The 19,698-nt window shown below is 49.3% G+C and overlaps 1 protein-coding gene across 2 annotated transcripts in view; it reads right to left on the bottom strand.

The window, feature by feature from the left end:
• Positions 1-19,698, bottom strand: part of ZBTB16 (zinc finger and BTB domain containing 16) — a gene marked incomplete at its 5' end in the record, with an annotated part of 70,493 nt that overhangs the window by 26,234 nt on the left and 24,561 nt on the right. For both annotated transcript variants that reach the window (XM_079545902.1, XM_079545901.1), the window contains one exon: positions 9,934-10,031. In XM_079545902.1, the coding sequence (XP_079402028.1) occupies positions 9,934-10,031 (98 nt within the window). The remainder of the gene's footprint in view (positions 1-9,933; positions 10,032-19,698) is intronic.

Genomic DNA, 19,698 nt, shown 5'->3' with positions numbered 1-19,698 from the left:
GGGCAGCTCAGAGGACAGGGGCACACAGAGCTGCTCCCCACATCCCGCTCGCATCCACGCTCAGGAACCAACCCCGGGATGCACAGTGCAACGGAACAAAAGGAGAGACGGAGGTACCACCAAATCCATTACCACAAGAATTCCTTTGCCTTTAAATTGTCTTAGTAACGGCTGGCTCACAGGCAGAAATATTTGGCAGCAGCGAAATTAAAAGTGATAAATTTTCTCGCCAAGCTTTGATCGATAATAGAGGTCTCATCTGTTAATCAATAAGACAGTCTGCCTGTTTACTGTGCATATGTTGTTCTCTGCTGCCTTCCCTATGATGTCAAGTTTGCATTCAAAACAACTCAAGTGTGCATAAACCACATGGCTGCTTGCAAAAAAATAAATAGGAAAGTGCATTTTGGTGACATCACGGCGCGGCTGCAGCCCTGCTCCCATGTGCTGGGGGACACAGGGATGTGGGGACACAGCCCCATGCCAGCTGCCCCCTCCCTTTGCCCAAGGACGGCTTTAATAACGAGCTGGGCTCTATTACCGGCATAATTAGAGAGGTCACTGCTGTTCAGGAGCTTGCTCGGGATGTTTTGTTCCTGGAGCAGTGACCCAAAAGGCCAGCAGGGCCATGCCATGGTTTCTGTGTTGGGTTGGGTGGTTGTTTTTTTTTTCTTCGTAATTTCATTTCTCCCCAGAAGCACACACTGCATGCCATACCCAGGGCTGAACAGGGGGCATGGGGCATTGTCCACGTGGGGACAACAAAACCTCATCCAGCGAATGGTAAATGATGGGCACTCAGCACCCAAACCATCCTGCTGAGCCAAAGCAGGCACAGAGCATGGCGAGCGTCTCGATAAAGTGCAGAGGGGCAGCTCCCAGACCATCTGCGGGGACAGGCACTGGGAGTACAGGACTGGGGCAGCCTTCCTGGGCACCCATGGGACCCTGATCAATAGGGCAGCGCCGCCCTCCCCTCCCCATCAGCCTCCAGCACGGCTGATGTACAGCAGGCAGTTGCCAAGGCGATGCCTCTCCATCTCCACTTTGAGCTCTCCGAGACCCACTGCTGCGAAGCGCAATCCACGAGGTTACATCAACCTGATGGAGCAACAAGTTGGCCCCGTGTCAAGCAGATGAACCATGCGGGGCCAGGACCCCGTGAGCATCACCGCCACCGCAGCAGGGCCACGGTGGGGACAGCACGGAGCTGCAGCCCCCAGCATCGACGCAGTCCTCAGCTCCAACACGGCCCCCAGCTTCAACACAGTGCCATCCTATGCAGAGGGGAAGGTGGGCACGAGTGCAGGGTGCAGGAGGGGGGATGTGGGAAGGCACAGGGACTGCTAAACAGCTCAGAGAAAAGCAAAGCACGAGGCGCCCGCCAGCAGCTGACCGGGGGGTGGGGAGGGCAGGGGGACAGCAAAATTCCTTGAGATTTTAAAATAAACAGGGTGAATGTTCTGATGAGATATGCACGCTGGGTTACATAAGGAAGTACAGAGTGTACCAAAACAGCATACCCAAAAAAAGCATAAGCTGTCAGAACAATGAGTACAGACACGGGGCATTTTACAACAGGCTATGCTGTACAGTTTTATTTACAGTACCTCTTATCAGTCAGGGAACAGCACGCTGCCTGCCAATTTCCAAAGGCCAGGACTGTGTGTTCTTTCACTCAAGTAGATGTGTACTCCAGGCAGGGAATTTTTTTTTAATCAACAAAACAAAAACTGATCTGGAGCCAGAATTCCTGTAATGTACACACACTCGGAGGAGAGGGGGGAGGAGAGAGTACGGCGATTGAATATGTAAATAGTTCAAGGTTAATTTTACTATGTGAGTCACCAGGAAAAATGTCATCCAACATCTGAGCTTATTATAACAGGGCTTAGAAAAAAACAGTTAGATGTTTATTAGAGGGAGCATGACATATTTGAAAGCAGTAAAGCAGTACATCAAGAGGCTGTGTCAGGGCTTTTTTTTTTTTTCTCCCCTCTTTTTTTTCTTTACTCTTTTCTTCTTTTAAATAACACCCGTAAAAACTATTAGCCCAGTAAAATGTAAACAGAAGTTTTGGGAGGGTATTTTTAGCGAGCAGCTTCTATTGCCTACAGTACATAGATATCTTCAGATGATCTTCCCGAGGGGATGGGACTTAACGTGCTGCCAAGTATCAGCTGTGTTTTGGAGCATGCCTTGTAATTGGCACACAAGCCTCCACCGAACATTTATATCTGTACGAGCAAATTTATAGCTCCTGCCTAATAAAGGTCCTCGCGGCAGCAGGCTGGCAAAAACACGCCGAGAAGCGGCTCGCTCAGCGCCCGGCACGCAGCGGGATGGGGTCAGCACGTGCTTTTTGTGCTTTTTGGCCCTTTTCTTCCTCGCTGGACAGGTTTTTCCTCCCTGCGGGGCTAAGGCTGCTCGTGCCGTGACATGGGGATGAATGATGCTTGTTTTAATGACACGGCGTGAGCGATGCGCTCGGCTTCTCGGAAATTAGATCCCAGAAATGGCCAGCTTGAACATCGCCCCCGAGCGGGATGGATGCGGTGCCTGGGGCTCCCAGCTCAGAGTTTTGCCCCCAGTTACTACTTACTGGGCAGCCACAGATGCAGCGCTGCCATTCGATCCCTTTTCCACATCTTTTTCCCCCAAAAGTCCCAGGCTGCACAGCTGCTCCAGCACTAGGATCAAGCGGCATCCTTTGGCCATGCCGAGCCCACTGGCACCCAACCCACTGTGCCCAAGATGCACCCAGTCACTGCACACCTGGACCCACAGACACCATCCCACTATTTTAACCCACCTAAAAGAAACAGCAGCTTCTTTCAGACTCCCCCAGGCATCTACTCTGTGAAACATGGAAACAATTGATCAACTTTTCCCATGGAATACAGCAACCTACAAGCTTTAATGCCAGACCGCACCTCCTGCAAAGCATCCTGCATCTCAACAGCTCATCCTGGCATGGGGGTACCCTGAAATGGCTCCAACCTGTAAGGAAAAGGCTCTGTGGATCTGAAAACAGAGCTTTCCTATTTTTAGTCCCTATCGGCCTTAATAATACTTCCCAACGCCCATTCAGCTTAATTACTTTATTGAGGACAAGGAGTAGGCTCTCTAGGTTTAATGCTTGTGATGTTAGGAAGTAGTAAAATGTTCTAACTGGTTAAAAATGACACTCGTCCGCTTGCCTTTGGTGTTCCCAAGACCGTAATTGCAGCACAGGCAGCAGGTCTGAAGCTGCTGGGCTGCTCCAAAGCTTTGATTTTCACCTCCTGCACCTCCTGTAATTGAGGTGTTGCGTTACAACAAGTGCAGTGGTGGTCTTTCCAGAGTTAGGATAAAAATGAATAGATGGGGACAGACAGATCCTGTGAGGGTCACAGAGGTGGCAGTGGGGACACCTTTGCAAGGTGCTTTGCTACCTCCACAAACCTGCAAACCTGCTCTCCTCCGACAGCAGATGAGCCATGCCTCATTAACCTTCCCAACTAATTTTACAATTTACTAAACCACTGTTTTCCCGCGCCCATTTAACCATCCCTGACTGTGATAAACTTTTATGGGGCTGGTGGCCAGGAGAAAGCTGAAAGGAGGCTGAGGCAATAAGGAGGAGAGGTACTTAAAAATATCAATGGTAACTCATGTGCCTCGAAAAAACAGAAGGAAAAAGAATCATAGAATCGTAAGATGGGTTAGAAGGGATTTTAAAGACCATGGAACCATAGAATTTAGAATGGGTTGGGTTGGAAGGGACCTTAAAGATCATGGAACCATAGAATTTAGAAAGGGTTGGGTTGGAAGTGACCTTAAAGACCATGGAACCATAGAATTTAGAATGGGTTGGGTTGGAAGGGACCTTAAAGATCATGGAAACGTAGAATTTAGAATGGATTGGAAGGAACCTTAAAGAGCACAGAACCATAGAACTTAGAACAGGTTGGATTGGAAGGGCCCTTAAAGACCATAGAGCCATAGAATTTAGAATGAGTTGGGTTGGAAGGGACCTTAAGGAGCACAGAACCACAGATGGTTGGAAGGGACTTCAAAGACCATGCAGCTCCAACCTCTGACATTGCCTGGTTGCCACCCAGGGCCCCAGCCATGGCAAAGAGAAGCCAGCAGGACCAGGGCCATCACGGGATGTCTGCTTATAGCCCCATGCTCTGCCCAGCCTTCCAACAGCCTCACTCAAAAAGCACAACGCAGCCAAAGGATGGGCACAAAAGGCTCAACCCACACAAACGTATCGCTGCTATTTTGAGGCAGAAAACAGGAAAAGCAGTATTTGCCCGTGCTGCATCTCAAGGAGGGTCCTGAGGCAGGGCTCCATGCCAGCAGAACACCCAGACCCTGCATAACTGCAACGCCAAAGCGACAGCCCTGTGATACAGCACTGACTCCAGTCCCCGCCCTCAAGCACAAGGGATTAATAAAAATTTGGGATTATATATTATTAAAACGCTGTAATCGGCAAGAAGGTGGAGAGAGGGAAAAATATGGATTAAAAAAAGTGCCAAGTAAATTTATGCACTGTCGTCGCTTTACTACCCTAATTAATTCAGTAATTTCAAAAACAATTTTATTTATGTTCCATTTACCACATCAAAAGTGCAAAGGAAAAAAAAAAAAAAACAACCCACAGTGATGCTAAAATAATACCTCAAGGCATCTATTTTTAATCAGTAAAAAAAAAAAAATAAAGAAAGAAAGAAAAAAATCCGAGCCCTGGTTTCTATACAATCTCTCTTGGGCAGACCACCAACTCTAAGAGAGAGAAAACAGCCGAGCCCTCTGTGAGTGCCTTCCTGGCTGCCGAAAACAGAGCTTGTCAAAAAAAAACAAATCCATAATGGCCTGAGGCTCCTCTCCAATCTATTTTCTGCTCAGCTGGTTTTAAATGAAGTTATTATGAGTCATTAAAACACCCGCAAGCCTGTGGAAGTCAGCCAATTACAATTTTAAATTTAGCCTGTTCTCTACCCCATTCTCTTGTTTTCTTCTTTTGCTCACATAAAGATGCTTTTTATTATTATTATTATTGTTATTATTATTATTATTATTATTATTTCCCTTTCCCCTATTTCACCCAAGTGGAATAGACAGCAAAATCTCCAGTACTTTCCACTAAAAGTATAAAAGAAATCTAAGAAGGGCCGAAAATATCAAGCTGCAAACCAGGTTTGGATTTAGAGAGACGTGAAAGGGTTTTCTTTTCATCCTTTTCTCTAAACTGCCATAAAAATGCGATAATTGAATATAAAAATAATATTAAAAAATGGAAGATGTGGGTTTTATAGAAGGTAAAGGCTTCTGAACCGAGCGTGAACCTCAGCCCCAAAGGATGAGCTCATCCTCAGTGCTATCAGGGCATTCTACACTGGCAGCTTCATGGGGAAATGGCAGACAGCAGCGCCAGGTAGCAGAGGAGGAAGGTGTAAACCCAAGCATTTCTCACGTGTTCCTTCCAGCTTGTCAGCAAAGAGCAACCAAAGGCACCCAAGTGGTGCCCTAACGGGATGCTCAGTGCAACCCTTCCTCTGCAGCTGCCTTCAAGCTGCAGGGCAGTGGGTCTGCATCCCAAAGAGCAGGGCAGGAATGATGCTCAAGGGGAAGCCTGCCAGCAGGGGATGAACCGGGGCTGGGCTCTGGGGTTTGGGCTCATTTTGGCACCCATGCTGTTGGCTTGGCTGGGTGGCAGTGGTTGCACCACGCCGGGCAGGGGGACGGGGTGAAGGCTGTCCCTTGCTAGGGACTTTGCCCACTGCTGTGCCACATCACCTGACATGGGAAGACACCCGGCAGCACCTCCCTCACACACCACCCAAAAATAAGGGGATGGGGTGGATGCACCAAAGGTGGGGAGAGCATCCACCAGCATCACCATGCCAATTTCATCTGCTGATTGGAGCGCTGCTCAGGGACACAGGGAGAATTAATGGGGAGAAGGGGATATTTTCAGGTTAAAAAAAAAAATAACAATAATTTCAGCTTAGCAACAATAAAAAAGGTTATTACATAATTTCCACTTTTCCTCCACCCTTAAAGTAATGTTCTATCTGACAGCCTCCTCTCAGAGGGGAAAAAATGACAAATCCAATCCAAAATTCAACAGCCTGTGTTCTGTTCAGAAAGCACACAGTGTACTATACAGCCCATAAAACTCCAAACAGCCTCCAGACACTTCTGCAATCGTCCTCCATCAAAACACTTTGTCTTGCATACAAAAATAAGATACAGTGCTGAACGGAATACGAAATCAGCCCATTACAGTACAGGGAGGCTGCTACTTAGCAACAAGGGGGCTTTAAAGCCGCGATGCTCTACAGGAAACAAAATCTGTCAAGCCTGTTGGGCAAATGATAAACATTAGCAGTATTAAAAAACACAAAAGCCATGTAAAATGGATTGCGAGCGACGCGGGGAGGGCCGGGCGCCGCGGCGATGGGGCAGGGGATGGCTCCCAGCCATGGGGAGAGGTCTCAGCCCGACCCCCCCGGGGGCTCCAGCACGGTGCCCTGCATTGAACTTCCATAACTTTCCCATCTAGCATGCACAACGAGGAACCTGGAAGGCGACGGGCTGCGCCGCGATGATCACATATATTTAGAGGTATTAATGTAGACAGATGTGCGTAAGATTTATTTGCTACAGAGAGCACTATGCTGTAATGGGTCCTGGCATCGCGCTCCGCATAATGCGGCGCAGAACACCTTAAATAACAAAGAGCAGCCAAAAAGCGGGGAGAGAGGAGAAGCGGTGACGGGTGAAAAATAAATATATTTCATCAGGTAAGGGGGGAAAAAATAAGCTGGCTCTGAATCAGCAGCCGGGTCTAGGAACGGAGCCAAAACAGGAGCTAAAAAGCAAACCATATTCTTCTGGTCTCAGCTCAGGCTCCTGAGGCAGAAAGGATTGGGGGGTTGGGAAGGGGAGGGGGGAGAAATGTATTTTTCATCAGCCAGTGTATAATTTATAAACAGCATTAAACAGTTTTTGTTTTCTTTCTTCCTCTCTCCTGTGTGTGCGGGTTGGCCGGCAGTCAAGCCTGCATTAATTTCTGCTGTGGGTACAGTGTGTTCTTGGATGCACATCTGCGGATGATCATAAACGCAGGAATGCTGGCAGAACATCCAGACCTGCCGGCAGGCCGCTGACATCACTCGGGGACCGAACGTGGGACGGCGGCCAGGCGGGGGGGGGGGGGGGGCCGGGAAAAATCCCCGCTGAGCCTCCAGCGCTTCCCTTCCTGCTCCCTTCCACCGAACAATGCTGGGCACGGAGGGAGGAGCGCGGCGAGGGGCTATCGCCTCCATCTCTGATCAAACATCTTCAGCGGGAGATAACCAGCGAGGAAGGAAAGTTGATGTTCATCACAGACGTGCAGCGGGCAATGAGGCTGCAGTGCCAGAGCTTGGCAGGACCAGCACCCTCAGGTGTCCCCCGTGGGACCCATGGGATCGCAGCAGGGTCGGGGCCGCATCCTGCTCCCAGCACCACGCAGCTCCCGGCGCTGCTCCTCCATCCCCCCGCAGCCCCCGGGCAGTGCAGGTGCTGCAGGAGGGCACAGCACTGCTCGTGAGTTGCAGTAGCCTCACACATGGCCTTGCCCACATTTGTCCCCATTTGCAGTCTGGGTAGTTACAGCATCCATCTCCATCACAGCAGAGATTTCAGACCAGAAGCAAAGGCAAAGCAAGCAGCAGGGAAGGAGTAAATCCCCAAATCCCCCCACCTCTCCCTGGCAATTAGTTTTTTTCTGTCCTCCTCTTAATGCAATCTTTAAAGTTTTTGCAAACACATCCCAGTTAGGAGCAGGCAGTGATAATGCAGCCACGCCACGCATGCACCAACACTTTGCACTTCATTAAGAGTAAGCCTATATTGAAATGTAAACATTTGGCAGAGTATTTATCATGCACCTGAAAGCTGCTGAGATAAGAGTGCCAAATAATCCCCGCGTCACAGCGCGCACCACAAAACCCCCATAGGGCTGGCTTGGACATTTATAAAGATGAGAATTATTACATTTACTCATGTTGGATTCACTTATCCATCCTCACCAGAAACCAAATGGATTTCCATGAGACATACAGCCCCACAAGCTCAGAGCACAAGGACAACACAGATGTAAGGATGGCACTGACCCCTTCCCACCCCCTCTCCCTGCAGGACCACCCTGCTCCCCTCTCCTTTACCCTGGGGCACAGGGTAAGGCATGGGCTTAAGTAGGAGAGTGCTCAAGAGCCATGAGAATAAAACATGCAACAGTCCATTTGGGCTCCTGCAGTTTCCTGCCTTTCTGTGCTGGAGCATTTCAGCTCGAGAAGAAGGCCATTGCTTCTTCAGACCCACTATGGGAAGAGTTTGGTCAAAAAGACAAAATAGGATCACTGAGATGACTGAGGACGTATGCAGCTCTTTAGAACCAAAGCTCTGTGGCACCTGTGATGCCCACGACCCCATGCCTGGGGATGAGGTCTGTCTGCAGCGCAGGGGCAATGGGGACGTGCTCCCTAATCTGCCCATTAGCTGCAGAGCACCTTTATCATCAAGTTTCTCCCCCAAACGCTTGCTTAGGTAAGTTTGAAATGCAAACTGCAATTAAAAATAATATTCACTGCCTTCGATCTTTAGAGGGGGGCACCAGTGCTGGGGGGGGGGGGGAAGGGGGGACACCCATCTCCTTTGGGGCATGCTCCCAATTCAATCATCGGCTTGTGTATAAGGCAAAGCTGACCGGGAAAACAAGCCGACCCCTCAGAGCCGAGCTCCATCCCGGCCGGGGGGAGGCGAGGGGAGAGGTGCAAAGGTCTCCTGCTTTAATAAATAACAGCGCTGGAATCCGCCGCGGCTGTTTTCGAGCGCTGGGAGAGCTCGCCCTGCCCGCTGCCCCCACCCCTCCCTAACCCTTGCCAGATTAGAGAAAAAATTAATCCTGTGCGATGACAAACTTGGCTCGGCGCGCACTGTACATACTGTACCCACACGGCTGGCAGCCGGCCAGGGACGGGACGAGAGCCAAAGCGGCGCTAACAAACACGAGCCGCGCACGCCAGCGCTGCGGGAGGGGGGGACGTCCGTGCCCTGCAGCCCCGGGGCGACGCTGCCGGCCCTGAGCCCCCCCCCCCCTCCGGCTCCTGTGCCCCATGCAGAATGGGATTTTGCTTTGTAAAGCGACCGAGCTCAGGATCTCTGCCACCAACTTGAAGCACGCTCCCCAGCATCATCCCTCTGGGAGACCCCAGTGCGCGGCGCTGCTCCCCTTGGAGCATCCCACCACATCTCTGCTAACGAACCCAGTGGCCACCTGCATTTTTTTTTTTAGTTTTAATTAAATAAAACCCTTAGCCGTACATGGGGCTGCATGCCCAACAGGAACATCAGGCTAAATTGACTTGCAGAAGCCTCCTCACCAGCGCAGCGCTCCAGCCTTCCTATATCTATTTAATTAAAGGGCCTGCATAATTTGAACCGATAGTTAGATTCATTAGACAGAGAATACCTAATTCTGCAACAGTTTTGCTAATGAAGCCACGCCGGGTATCTGTACGTGAGGATCAGCGTGCACTGCCCAGCACACGGGAGCAAAGACGCTGCCTGAGCCCTCTGGCAGCAGCACAGAGCACTGAGCACTGCACGGAGTTTGTTATTGCAGGCTGCTCAGCATGGAAAATATTTCCCAAATTACAGAATTGAAAACGAACTTTAAAAACAAGGTGAAAAGAAAAAACCAAAAAACAAAACAAACCCAAAACAAAACACCAAAAAGTCCCATCTCAAGGGATGGGTGCTGGACAAGACGTTTGCCATTTTTGCTGCTGCAGAGGGGACGAGGCCACCTTTGGGTGCAATGCATGCATCAGGAACTCGCAGTAAATGGACACTGAGCACATCCCTACCAGCACCCCAAACCCGACCCACCTGAGTGTGCCAGTAAGTGCATTCGCAGCCGCAAGCTGTCCAGAAACCGCTTCCCACACAACTCGCATCCGTACGTCTTCATACCGCTGTGCAGCTTCCTAGGGGAAAACACAGACAGGTCAGTGCTGCTGGGAGCCTGGGGAGAGGGCAGGGTGCAAGGGGAGACGGTGTTCCAAATGTGAACCTGGAGAACTTCCAAAATATTTAATGAAATCTACACATTTTATGCAGGCGTGCAGCCAGGAGCCAGCAGAAATGGGTTCAAGTTTTGAAAAGGTCCTGATGGGAGCTTCCACATCAGCTGTTGTCCAGAGAAACTGTGGGCACTCCGTCCCTGCAACTGCTCAAGGCCAGGCTACCTGAAGGGATTGCACCCAGCCCATGGCACAGGTTGGGGCTGGGGGAGCTGTAAGGTCCCTTCCAACCCAACCATTCTACGATTATATGATCTTCAAGGACCTTCCCAAGTCAACTATTCTATGGTTCTATCCCCTTTAAGGACCTTCCCACCCCACAATTCTATGGTTATATGCTCTTTAAGGACCTTCCCAACCCAGCCCATTCTACTATTCTATGGTCCTATGACCTTCAAGGCCCCTTCCAATCCAAACCATTCTACAATTCCATAGTTCCATGATCTTTAAGGGCCTTTCCAACCCAAGCCATGCTGTGTAAGATCCTATGTTTCTCAGCACTGAATGTGGGATATGAGTTCGTATCCACCACCCATTCCTGATGTCTACATACAGTATCTTCTGGTAAACTCCCTCCTATGTGTTGTGCCCTTTAAGACAAAGCAGTGTAACTCTAAGAGGTTGCCTGGACACATCTGTTATCAAATCTCAATTCCTACCCAGATGCAGCCTGTTACAATCACAACACAAAAAATTAACCATCAGCCAGCCAATGGGAAATGTGCCCCTCACCATGTCTTGGTGTATAAAACAACACCTGCCTCTGCCAAATTGCACAACCAGAACTGCAACCCACAAGACCTTGTGCCCCACATTGCAAGGAGGTGCACACCATTGATAAGCTCAGGCTTTTGCAAACAAGTGCAGCTTTGCAACTGACAGAAGCATTAAAAAATACCATCCCCAAGTAACGAATGCTTCAAGCCAAGTTTGTTGGCTTTTGCCTAAGGGACACACCTCATCTAACACAAACTTTTCATACTGGTGGCAGGGAAGAGTTCGTGAGAGCAGCAGCACATGCAACATTTCAAAATCAGATTCCATAAACAGAGAAGCATTTGTGTGCGTTGGAGAAGTACCACACCAAACAGCTACACGCCAACCTCTGATCGAATCCACCATTTATCACTGCTTTGCAACAAGACAAGTATATTTTTATTGTGCTGTTGCCAACCACGAAACAGAAATGGTCTTGTATGGGTCTGGATGGTGAATATTGGACGCAGCCCAGCTCCGAGCAGTGTCCGTTGTGCACAGCTTTGTCCTCACCTCTGTGCCCAATGGTCTGGGTGTCAGGATAGCACCCACGGTCAAAGGCATTGATGAAAGAATTGGTGTGGAGTTTCTCCCCCCCTCCTCGTTTTTCGCCTGCTCAAAGAACTCAATCACTGCATTTGCACGCGGAATGAAACTCCTTTGCATTTCTCAATGCAAAATGATTGCGTCTAAATATTTGTCAACATTACAGATGCTTAATGCTTAATCTGTTAAGAAGACCAAAAGAAATTAAATATCTTAAAGCGCCACTCTTAGAGAGAGGTTTGGTTTTTTTTTTCAGTACCTAATCAGCACAATGGCATTAATTCATCTTAGAAATTAAAGAAAACCGTGTCACTAAAGAGCCCCGAGATGTGCTTCCCAAGCTTGCACCAGGAAGGAAAGCCCACGACTTGCTTCGAGACAACACAGCAGTGCAGGGCACTCTGCAAGAAAGTCACCTCCCATCGTGGCTGTCACAGATGGCTCCTTCAGGTTGCATGCAAGGCAGCCAGCCCCACAACTGGCCAGTAATGAGGAGACCCAAGGATGCTGAACTGCAGCATTGGGAATGCTGGGCTACAGAGAGACACTGAGCAGAAACTCCCAAAGAAAGAGAAGGCAGTGAAAAGCTGTAGAGCAAGTTTGTTTCAACCCTCAACTTTTCTGCAGAATATAATTATTAATCAAGCTTGTCCTGAATTCACTGTGTCATAGCAAAGGATTAAGAGTCATGCACGAATTCAGGCCAAGGCAGTTTAGAATCCAAAGGATTTATCTGCCTTGCAAAAATAAATAAAACACAAGCCTCCCGACAGACTTCTACTGCCAAGAAGTCAGCTAAATAAGTGACAATCTTCTAATTTTGCATTTTTAATTATGGACATGCCTGTCACACTTCTGCGGTTCAGGCTGAGCTGAGTTCTGCACCTATAGGTTCAAACCCTTTTGCTGGGGAGAGCACAGCCAAAGTTGCAGCTCTCACCTCTCTGGGGCTAGAAAGCGTTCTCAGTGAATTAAAATAGAGTTGGTTAATTAGCTCAAGTAAAACTTTGGTGGTTTTTAAGGGAGCCTTAAGAAACGCATAGCTCTGGTTTGGATTTTTTTTAAATTCTTTTCAAGCTATCTTGAGAACAACAAACACTTAGCTTTGAGAAATAAAGTATTATATCTAACAAGACTGACTGCATCCAAGCAAGTCTTTTTCATTGAGGGCGGTGAGGCGCTGGCACAGGTTGCCCAGAGAGGCGGTGGTGCCCCGTCCCTGCAGACAGCCAAGGTCAGGCTGGACGGGGCTGTGAGCACTGCTGAGCTGTGGGTGTCCCTGTGCGCTGCAGGGAGCGGCACCAGGCGGCTCCTGAAGGTCCCCTCCAAATCAAACCACTCTCCGATTCTGTTTCAAGGATACAACGGCCATTTTCTACTGTTGCTTTTCTATGGGTGTCACTCTGTAAGTGAAGACAAACTCTTGCCAGACCTCAGTGACCACATCTCCCCCAGCCCTGCGCTGTCCCCTCAACCCCCCACCACAGTCTCTGCTCGTCCTTAAGGGCCAATGCCAGCATGGAGACACAGGCAATGTTTTCTGCTGAGCACTGCCAGAGAGCTCCTTATCTTCAATGCACACAAAAGCAAAAACAAAACGGAAAAACAACCCAACAAATCACAAACCAACAAGAAGAGCCATCAAACTTCCTAGTTTTTAGCCAACAGAAATATTATCTTCTTGTTTTCTGGAACAAAATGTCGAGATGGGAAGAGCTGAACGTGCGCTGTGCCAAAATGCAGTGGGACCCACTTTGGAGGCGGCCATGCTCAGAGCAGGTCTGGAGGTGAGGGGGTATGGGATGAGCAGGGTGGGACAGCAGGGATGCTCACGGGACAGGAGTGATGCTCAGAGACCCCCACAGCGTTGCTCCTCCTGCATGAAGGCACCAATGGGCACCGCATGGATCCCTACTGCGCTCTGCGCCCATCCTCACCCATCTCACCATAACACAGACAACAATGCCCAGTGCAAAACTCGACAAGCACTCATAAATTTATAAGACTTCCTTCCCACCTCTTCCAGCAAAAGCAGCAAAACAGAGAAAAACAGCGGGGCTGGGTGCCACGGCCAACAAAAGAGCCCATTAATCTCACGGGTGCCGCAGCTCCTGGAAATCTGCATCTGCCATCAAACTTGGGCGCTGATTTTTCCAGTCGTTACATAACCTGCTTATTGTTTTAAAGCGCTCAAGTTCTCGCCGAGTAATTTATTTTCAATATCTTTATCAACAAATTTCAGTGGGAACAAAAGTTTTTCATTTGGCGGCTGCTTATAGGACGATCTTATCGCTCGCAATCTTATACAGGCTCTTTCAACAAGGTCTTAAAGCGCTTTATCTGCCGGGTTCCTGGTAGCAAAATATGATTGAAATGTTCTATTTATGCTCACTGGATTAAGGAGATGTTGCAAAACTGCACAAAAAAAAAACCTGGCAGATGTAAGCAAGGTATTACAGCTGCTCAGGCTGTTAAGATCTGAGGGGAAAGATCAATATGTGTTTGTGCCGTTTTACTGAAGTTGTGCCTTAAAAAAAGGGGGGGGGAAGTATATTGAAGTACACCACTGAGAAGCGATGCCCAAACTTAAGTACAAAAAGATAAACTCCACTTTATTATTGATGCTGAAATTTTATTCCGTGCGCTCCCAAGCATATTAACCAGGAGGATGCTCACGGGAACGAGAGCGATGACAATTGGGAAAAGCTCCTTTTCTTTTTTTTTCCCTTTAATAGAAAAGCAGCCCAGCACCTCCGGAACACCTGCCCTCACCGGGTGATATTTCAAAGCTATTTTTCTAAGATAGTTTTCTCTTTAATTACTGTTAGGATAAATAGCGGAAGCTGCGGTTTCCAGGTGAGGAGGTGACACTGGATGATGCAGGGGATGGATGGCAGGAGGCTGTGGGGCTGCCCCACGTGCAGCCGCGTGCCAAGGGGCAGCGGGACCCCCCCTGGGGGAGCGCAGCCGGACAAAAGCTGGGATGCAGGCAGGCCCCTCACAAGCTGCAGGCAATTAAAAAGGCCCGTAAATGCCCCGCAAAAAGCACTTCAAAGGGACAGTAATTCCAGGCTCGGCCAGTCGAGACCGCGCGGTGTAAAAATTATGAGGTTTCCCCACGGGGTGCTTTGTGTGAAAAGGATGGGGCTGGTGGCAAAGGGGACGTGGGGCAGCCTGCATCCCCACCCCACCATGGCATCGCTACACAAAACCCATCCCCTTCCATTTCACTTTGATACGCTTCCCTTCCCCAGCAGCCCCCCTCCGCCTCCCCAAAACACGGCCCCCCCTCCCCACAGAACCCAATGCAGGGAAAGCTCTCCCCTCACCCTGCAGCCCCTTCCTCTCAGAGTGACATGCATGAATTTGGGACATTTGATTACTTTTAAGTATATATTTTTTCCCTCAAATAGACTGAATACAATGGTTAGGAAATTTGACAGAAAACTATTCTGAGCCATTTATTGCCTTAATACGCACCTTTGTCCAACAGGCAGTTTTGACAAGAGCGATAAATTCCAAATTTATGTCAACAGAGCATATGTTGAACACCTCATTTCTGAGCTAAAGCGGCATGCTGCCCCATAAATCACAGTTCTGTTTGAAATGAAAGTAGATTACAGGCCTGTGTTATTGAGCAGTTAGAGCTATAGTCATATAAATCAGAACTTTTAACTCTAGGCGATCCGTTGTGCAATTAACTAAAGGGTACTTTGTCATTTCAAGGCTTGTGCACAGACTTGGCAGGACGCACGGCTACCGGGGAAAGGCAGGGAAGAAGGGGAAAAAAAAAAAGCCTCACTGGCAAGGAAAGGCTGCAGCAGCATGGAGTTTTGCTAAATACCTGTTGAATGGAGAGCAAAGCTCCAGCCCCAGCCCCATGCGCTCGCTGACATGCAGCCAGGGCTCCCAGGGTCACCTCCAGGATGGAAATAGACACACACATCCATCGGCACAAACAGCCCCGGCGCGGGGCTCTGCGGAGCGCCAGGAAACGCTGCTGGAGCCCGGCTAATAAATAAAGGCGAGGTGACACACACAGCAAGGTTAAGCGCTTGCTTCCCACTCTGCAGGGCGCACAGCCTTGCCCCGACCCGCTGTCAGCAGAGCAGCCCCAGCAGCTGCTTGTCCCCTCTGATATTTGTGCTCAGAGCTTTCCGTCACACCTGACTCTCCGTGGGGAAAAACAGCGTGGCACGGGGGCAAAGCCCTTCGCTTTGGGTCTCCTCGATTCTAGGGCTGCGCCCAGAGACTTCCCCAGTAAAACCCCTGGCCCAGGATTGATTGCTCCAGCAACCTTGCCAGCGTCCCTCTGCAATGAAAAGCTGCATCAGTTTCCTCCATCTCGGCCGCTGCAGAGGTCAGCTGGCAACAATAACTTCTCAGCAATAAACACTGCGCCAGGCGCACGCGCTCTGGAGGAGCAGGTTGGCTGTTGTGCCTTATGCTGGGCAGAGAAAGTAGAAAATGGGAAAAAAACCAAGGAGATGGCAGCATGCGGTAGCTTCTCCCCATAGATGTCCCAGGGCTGAGCAAAACAGATGTGATGCTATGCATAAAGACACTGATGGGGCAGCCAGCTCACTGAAAATCACATGGACTCTACGAAATCATGGAATCACAAAGGTTGGAAAAGACCTCTAAGATCACCCAGTCCAACCATCCACCAATAACATCACTAAACCATGTCCCTCAGGGCCACATCTCCATGGCTCCTGAGCACCTCCGGGGATGGTGACCCCACCATCTCCTTGGGCAGCCTGTGCCAACGTTCGCTCTTTCAGAGAAGAAGTTTTCCCTAATATCCCACCTGAGCCTCCCATGGTACAACTCGGTGCTGTTCCCTCTCATCTTACTGCTGCAAACACAACGGAGAGATCAGGATGCATCAGTGACATCTCAGAGACCTACTGCATTAAAAGCAAAGTAAAAATACACATTAACACAACGTTAAGAGTCTTGCACTGACTTGAAAGAGAAAAAGCACAGAAAGAAATCCACCCTTCTGCATTTCACAGATGCTCCTTATGCTTCGTCTATGCAACAGTCAGAAATCCCAGTGCCGTGCCCAAAGCACTGAACCTCAGCACCTCATGCATTTCCCTGGTGCTCAGTGCACGTGTCCAGACTGGAGCACAGCAGCAGCATCTCACAGCCCTGTGCACGGCGCTGTGAGAGGCGGAGGAGCTGCTGCAATTGCGCGTGAGAGCTGGAAGGTTACCACCCCTGTAAGTAGCAGCACTATAAAAAGATTCAGACACTAAGTATTTCCTTTCCTATAAAATATTCATTGCCGTATGTGAGAGCCAAGCAGCAGAAACCTCAAGCATTTCTAACTTTGTACTGCAGTAATAACAGAGTTTTATAGGAACCTTCTGATTTTATTTATATCAGGCTATAAATACGTTGTTCCATCAGATGCGGAACCGTCGGCTGCTGTGTTCCCTTCCTGCTGCAAACAACGCACATAAAGCGCAAGGTGGACGGCACAGGACCGGCATGGCTCAGCATCCCAAATGAAATCAGGTTAAATAACTCGGAAGAAAAAAAACAAACCAGCAATTCCATAACAGGTTCACTCACATTCCTTCGTGCTCCTCGCCGAGAGCACCAGCAATATCTCTGTGGGGTGAGCTCACTTATCCTAATAACACCAATCACCTGTCAGTGCGCACGCAGCCGAGCTCACAGCGTGCCAGATGTGCCTCCTGGCCCCAAATTCCCCCTTTGCTTCTCAGCACCAATCCTGCCCCACCAGCACTGTGCCCACCCCACGGCTCCATTGCATCCCTGAGAGCACTGGGCGATGGCTTTGGTGCAGGAGACCATCAGGGGACGCTCGTTTTTTTCACCTGCACCCCTCTCGCCCCAGCAAATCAATATGAAAATCAATTAATCTGCTGATATATTTTATCAGGATCCACGCGGCGATGCCACATCTCATTTACAGCAGGGACCTCGTGGAGAACCAAGGTCACCAGGTGGATCGCAGGCAACAAAACCCACATTCTATATTGGCTGCAAATAGAAAAGGGAATGAAATTGGAAGCAGAGATAAGGAAGGAGCCCAGGGATGCAACGATAACCGCACGGGGAGAGCGTGGTGCCAGCTTGGCTCACCAAGCTTGCCTAAATAGAAAGCAATCTGGGAGGGATGGGGGCATGCACCCATGGGCAGCAGTGATGCAGAAGTGGAGGCAGCAGCCAATGGCTGCTTACAGCTGATGATAAGGAGAAAGCAAGTGCATGCACCTCAGATCAGAGTGTTACATCTGCAGCTCAGCTCAATGACATCCAACCGCGTGCCGGCTGGAGCCGATGGCACCGCTGCAGCGCTGCCAGGGCCCTCATCTCCAAACACAGCAGATTAGAATAGCAGAAAGAGCTATTAAGGGCGTAAGGAAAGGGGGGAAGGGAGCAGAGTCCTTCCTCTTGGTTTAACAGATTTAAAAAGCAGAAAAAAAAAAAAGTTGCCCTCAAACCGCCATTGCACTTCTAAAAACCTCATGGGAGCGGGAAATGAAGATTTTACTATTTCTAAATTAATAAAGAAGGAAATAAGGGGGGGGCAGAGGAGAGAGCTATCAATACAGGGCACTAAAACCCAGTGCCCGTGTGATATTTGTGATGAAGAAACTCATCATTGCAGCTTCAAGAGGACGCTGACCTCATCACACCAACACGCCGACACTTCCTCTTGTGTCTAAAGAAGTTGAGAAACGGATCCCTCCTGCTTTGCCTCATCTTACATGAAAAAAAACAACACAACCCAACAAACCAAAAGATGCTCAAAGCGTGCTGCCTGCCTTTCTTTTTTTAAATCCCACATGTGCTAAAGTGCTGTGGAAGGGAAGGGATCGTCCCAGCACGCTGTGCGCCCAAGACAGCACACGCAGCAGCACCTTTATCCACCCTGCTGCCTCCTGGGGACTTCCAGTCCCATGAACCCACACCGGAGGACAAAGGAAAACAGGCAACAGAGCAGAGGGCTGAAGAGATTTCATTTATCTTCTTGTGTGTTCTGGAATGATGCTTTGGATGTGACTCCTGCATGTCACCAAGGGCACGAAAGTTACAAGTGGTTGAAGCAGCCCTACTGCTTAACAGGGCAATGCCACCAGCAGGGACGCAGTTAGTGGGCATGGTGGGGCTGGAAGAGGTGTTTTCCAACCTCAGTGATTGTATGATCTCCATTGTACCACTCTGACAGCACCTCAGAGCAACGCCAAAACATTAGAAAAGGCGCCCAAGTCTCCATCCAACTGCTAAAGGATTTTGAAATTGGAGATCAACCCCATTTTGAGCTCTCAGTACTTTTCCATGCTCGCGTTAGCTGCACTTGGCGATATTCACCTTGAAAATCCAATACCTCCCTTCCTGCTCTTGGGTTTTACAAACTGATGGAATAACACCAACCCCTGCGCCAAGCACTGCCACGGGGATCCATCCCCAGCCCAATCACTGCCCACGGCTGTTGCAGCAAAGCCCTGGACTGTGGGCATAAAGCAATTCCTGGACACCAGCAGGCTGAGCGTGCGAGCACCGATGGGTTAATGCGTCCTGATTCACAGAGCCCTGCTTAGAATAGCCAACGCTAATTTGGCAGTCCAAAACCATCGTCCATATTCTTCGGGCATCCAGTGACACTGATGTATTGAAAAATAAAAGAATAGTGTTTGCTTGCATGGGTTACACTGACCCTGCAGCGCTGCGCTTGGCATAACACTTGTTTTGACTTGTAAGTTGAGCAAACATGACATGGATGTCAGAGATGTCAAAGAGAGAACCAGAGGAACTTATTTTTAAAAATACAGAATTTCAACAACAACAGAAAAGCAAAGTGACCTTAAAGCCGAATACATCTGCTGCAGCAACGGAGTGATTATTCACATGTTTTGATTCCTAATTCAGAAATAATAAGTGGTTCATGGATTCCAAGTTTAAAAATATATTCATCATCTGGTCTCCCTAGCAGCATGGATCCCATTGGAGCAGCCTGCAAGTTGTGAAGTGCTAGGTTTGTCCTTCCACTGCTTTCAACCAGGAGTGCTGGAACATGGGGACACGCTAAGCAAGGCTGTTCCAAGCAGTGCTGTGCCTTGGGACCAGGCTGCTGGGGAAGCTCTGGACTTCTGGAGACAGAGGCTGGAAGCCCAGCTTGTACGTGAAGCCTGCAAGTACTTCAGGTTTTGGCAAAGCAGCCAGGAGAGCGCAGGGCTCCTTAAATAAGAGCCCCGCAGCTCCTAATTGCCCAGATGTCCCACTTCAG

The sequence above is a fragment of the Tetrao urogallus genome, assembly GCF_951394365.1.
Source record: "Tetrao urogallus genome assembly, chromosome: 22".
Lineage (NCBI taxonomy): Eukaryota > Metazoa > Chordata > Aves > Galliformes > Phasianidae > Tetrao > Tetrao urogallus.
The sequence above is the reverse complement of the archived record's forward strand: the minus strand, read 5'-3'. Positions and strand labels throughout refer to the sequence as shown.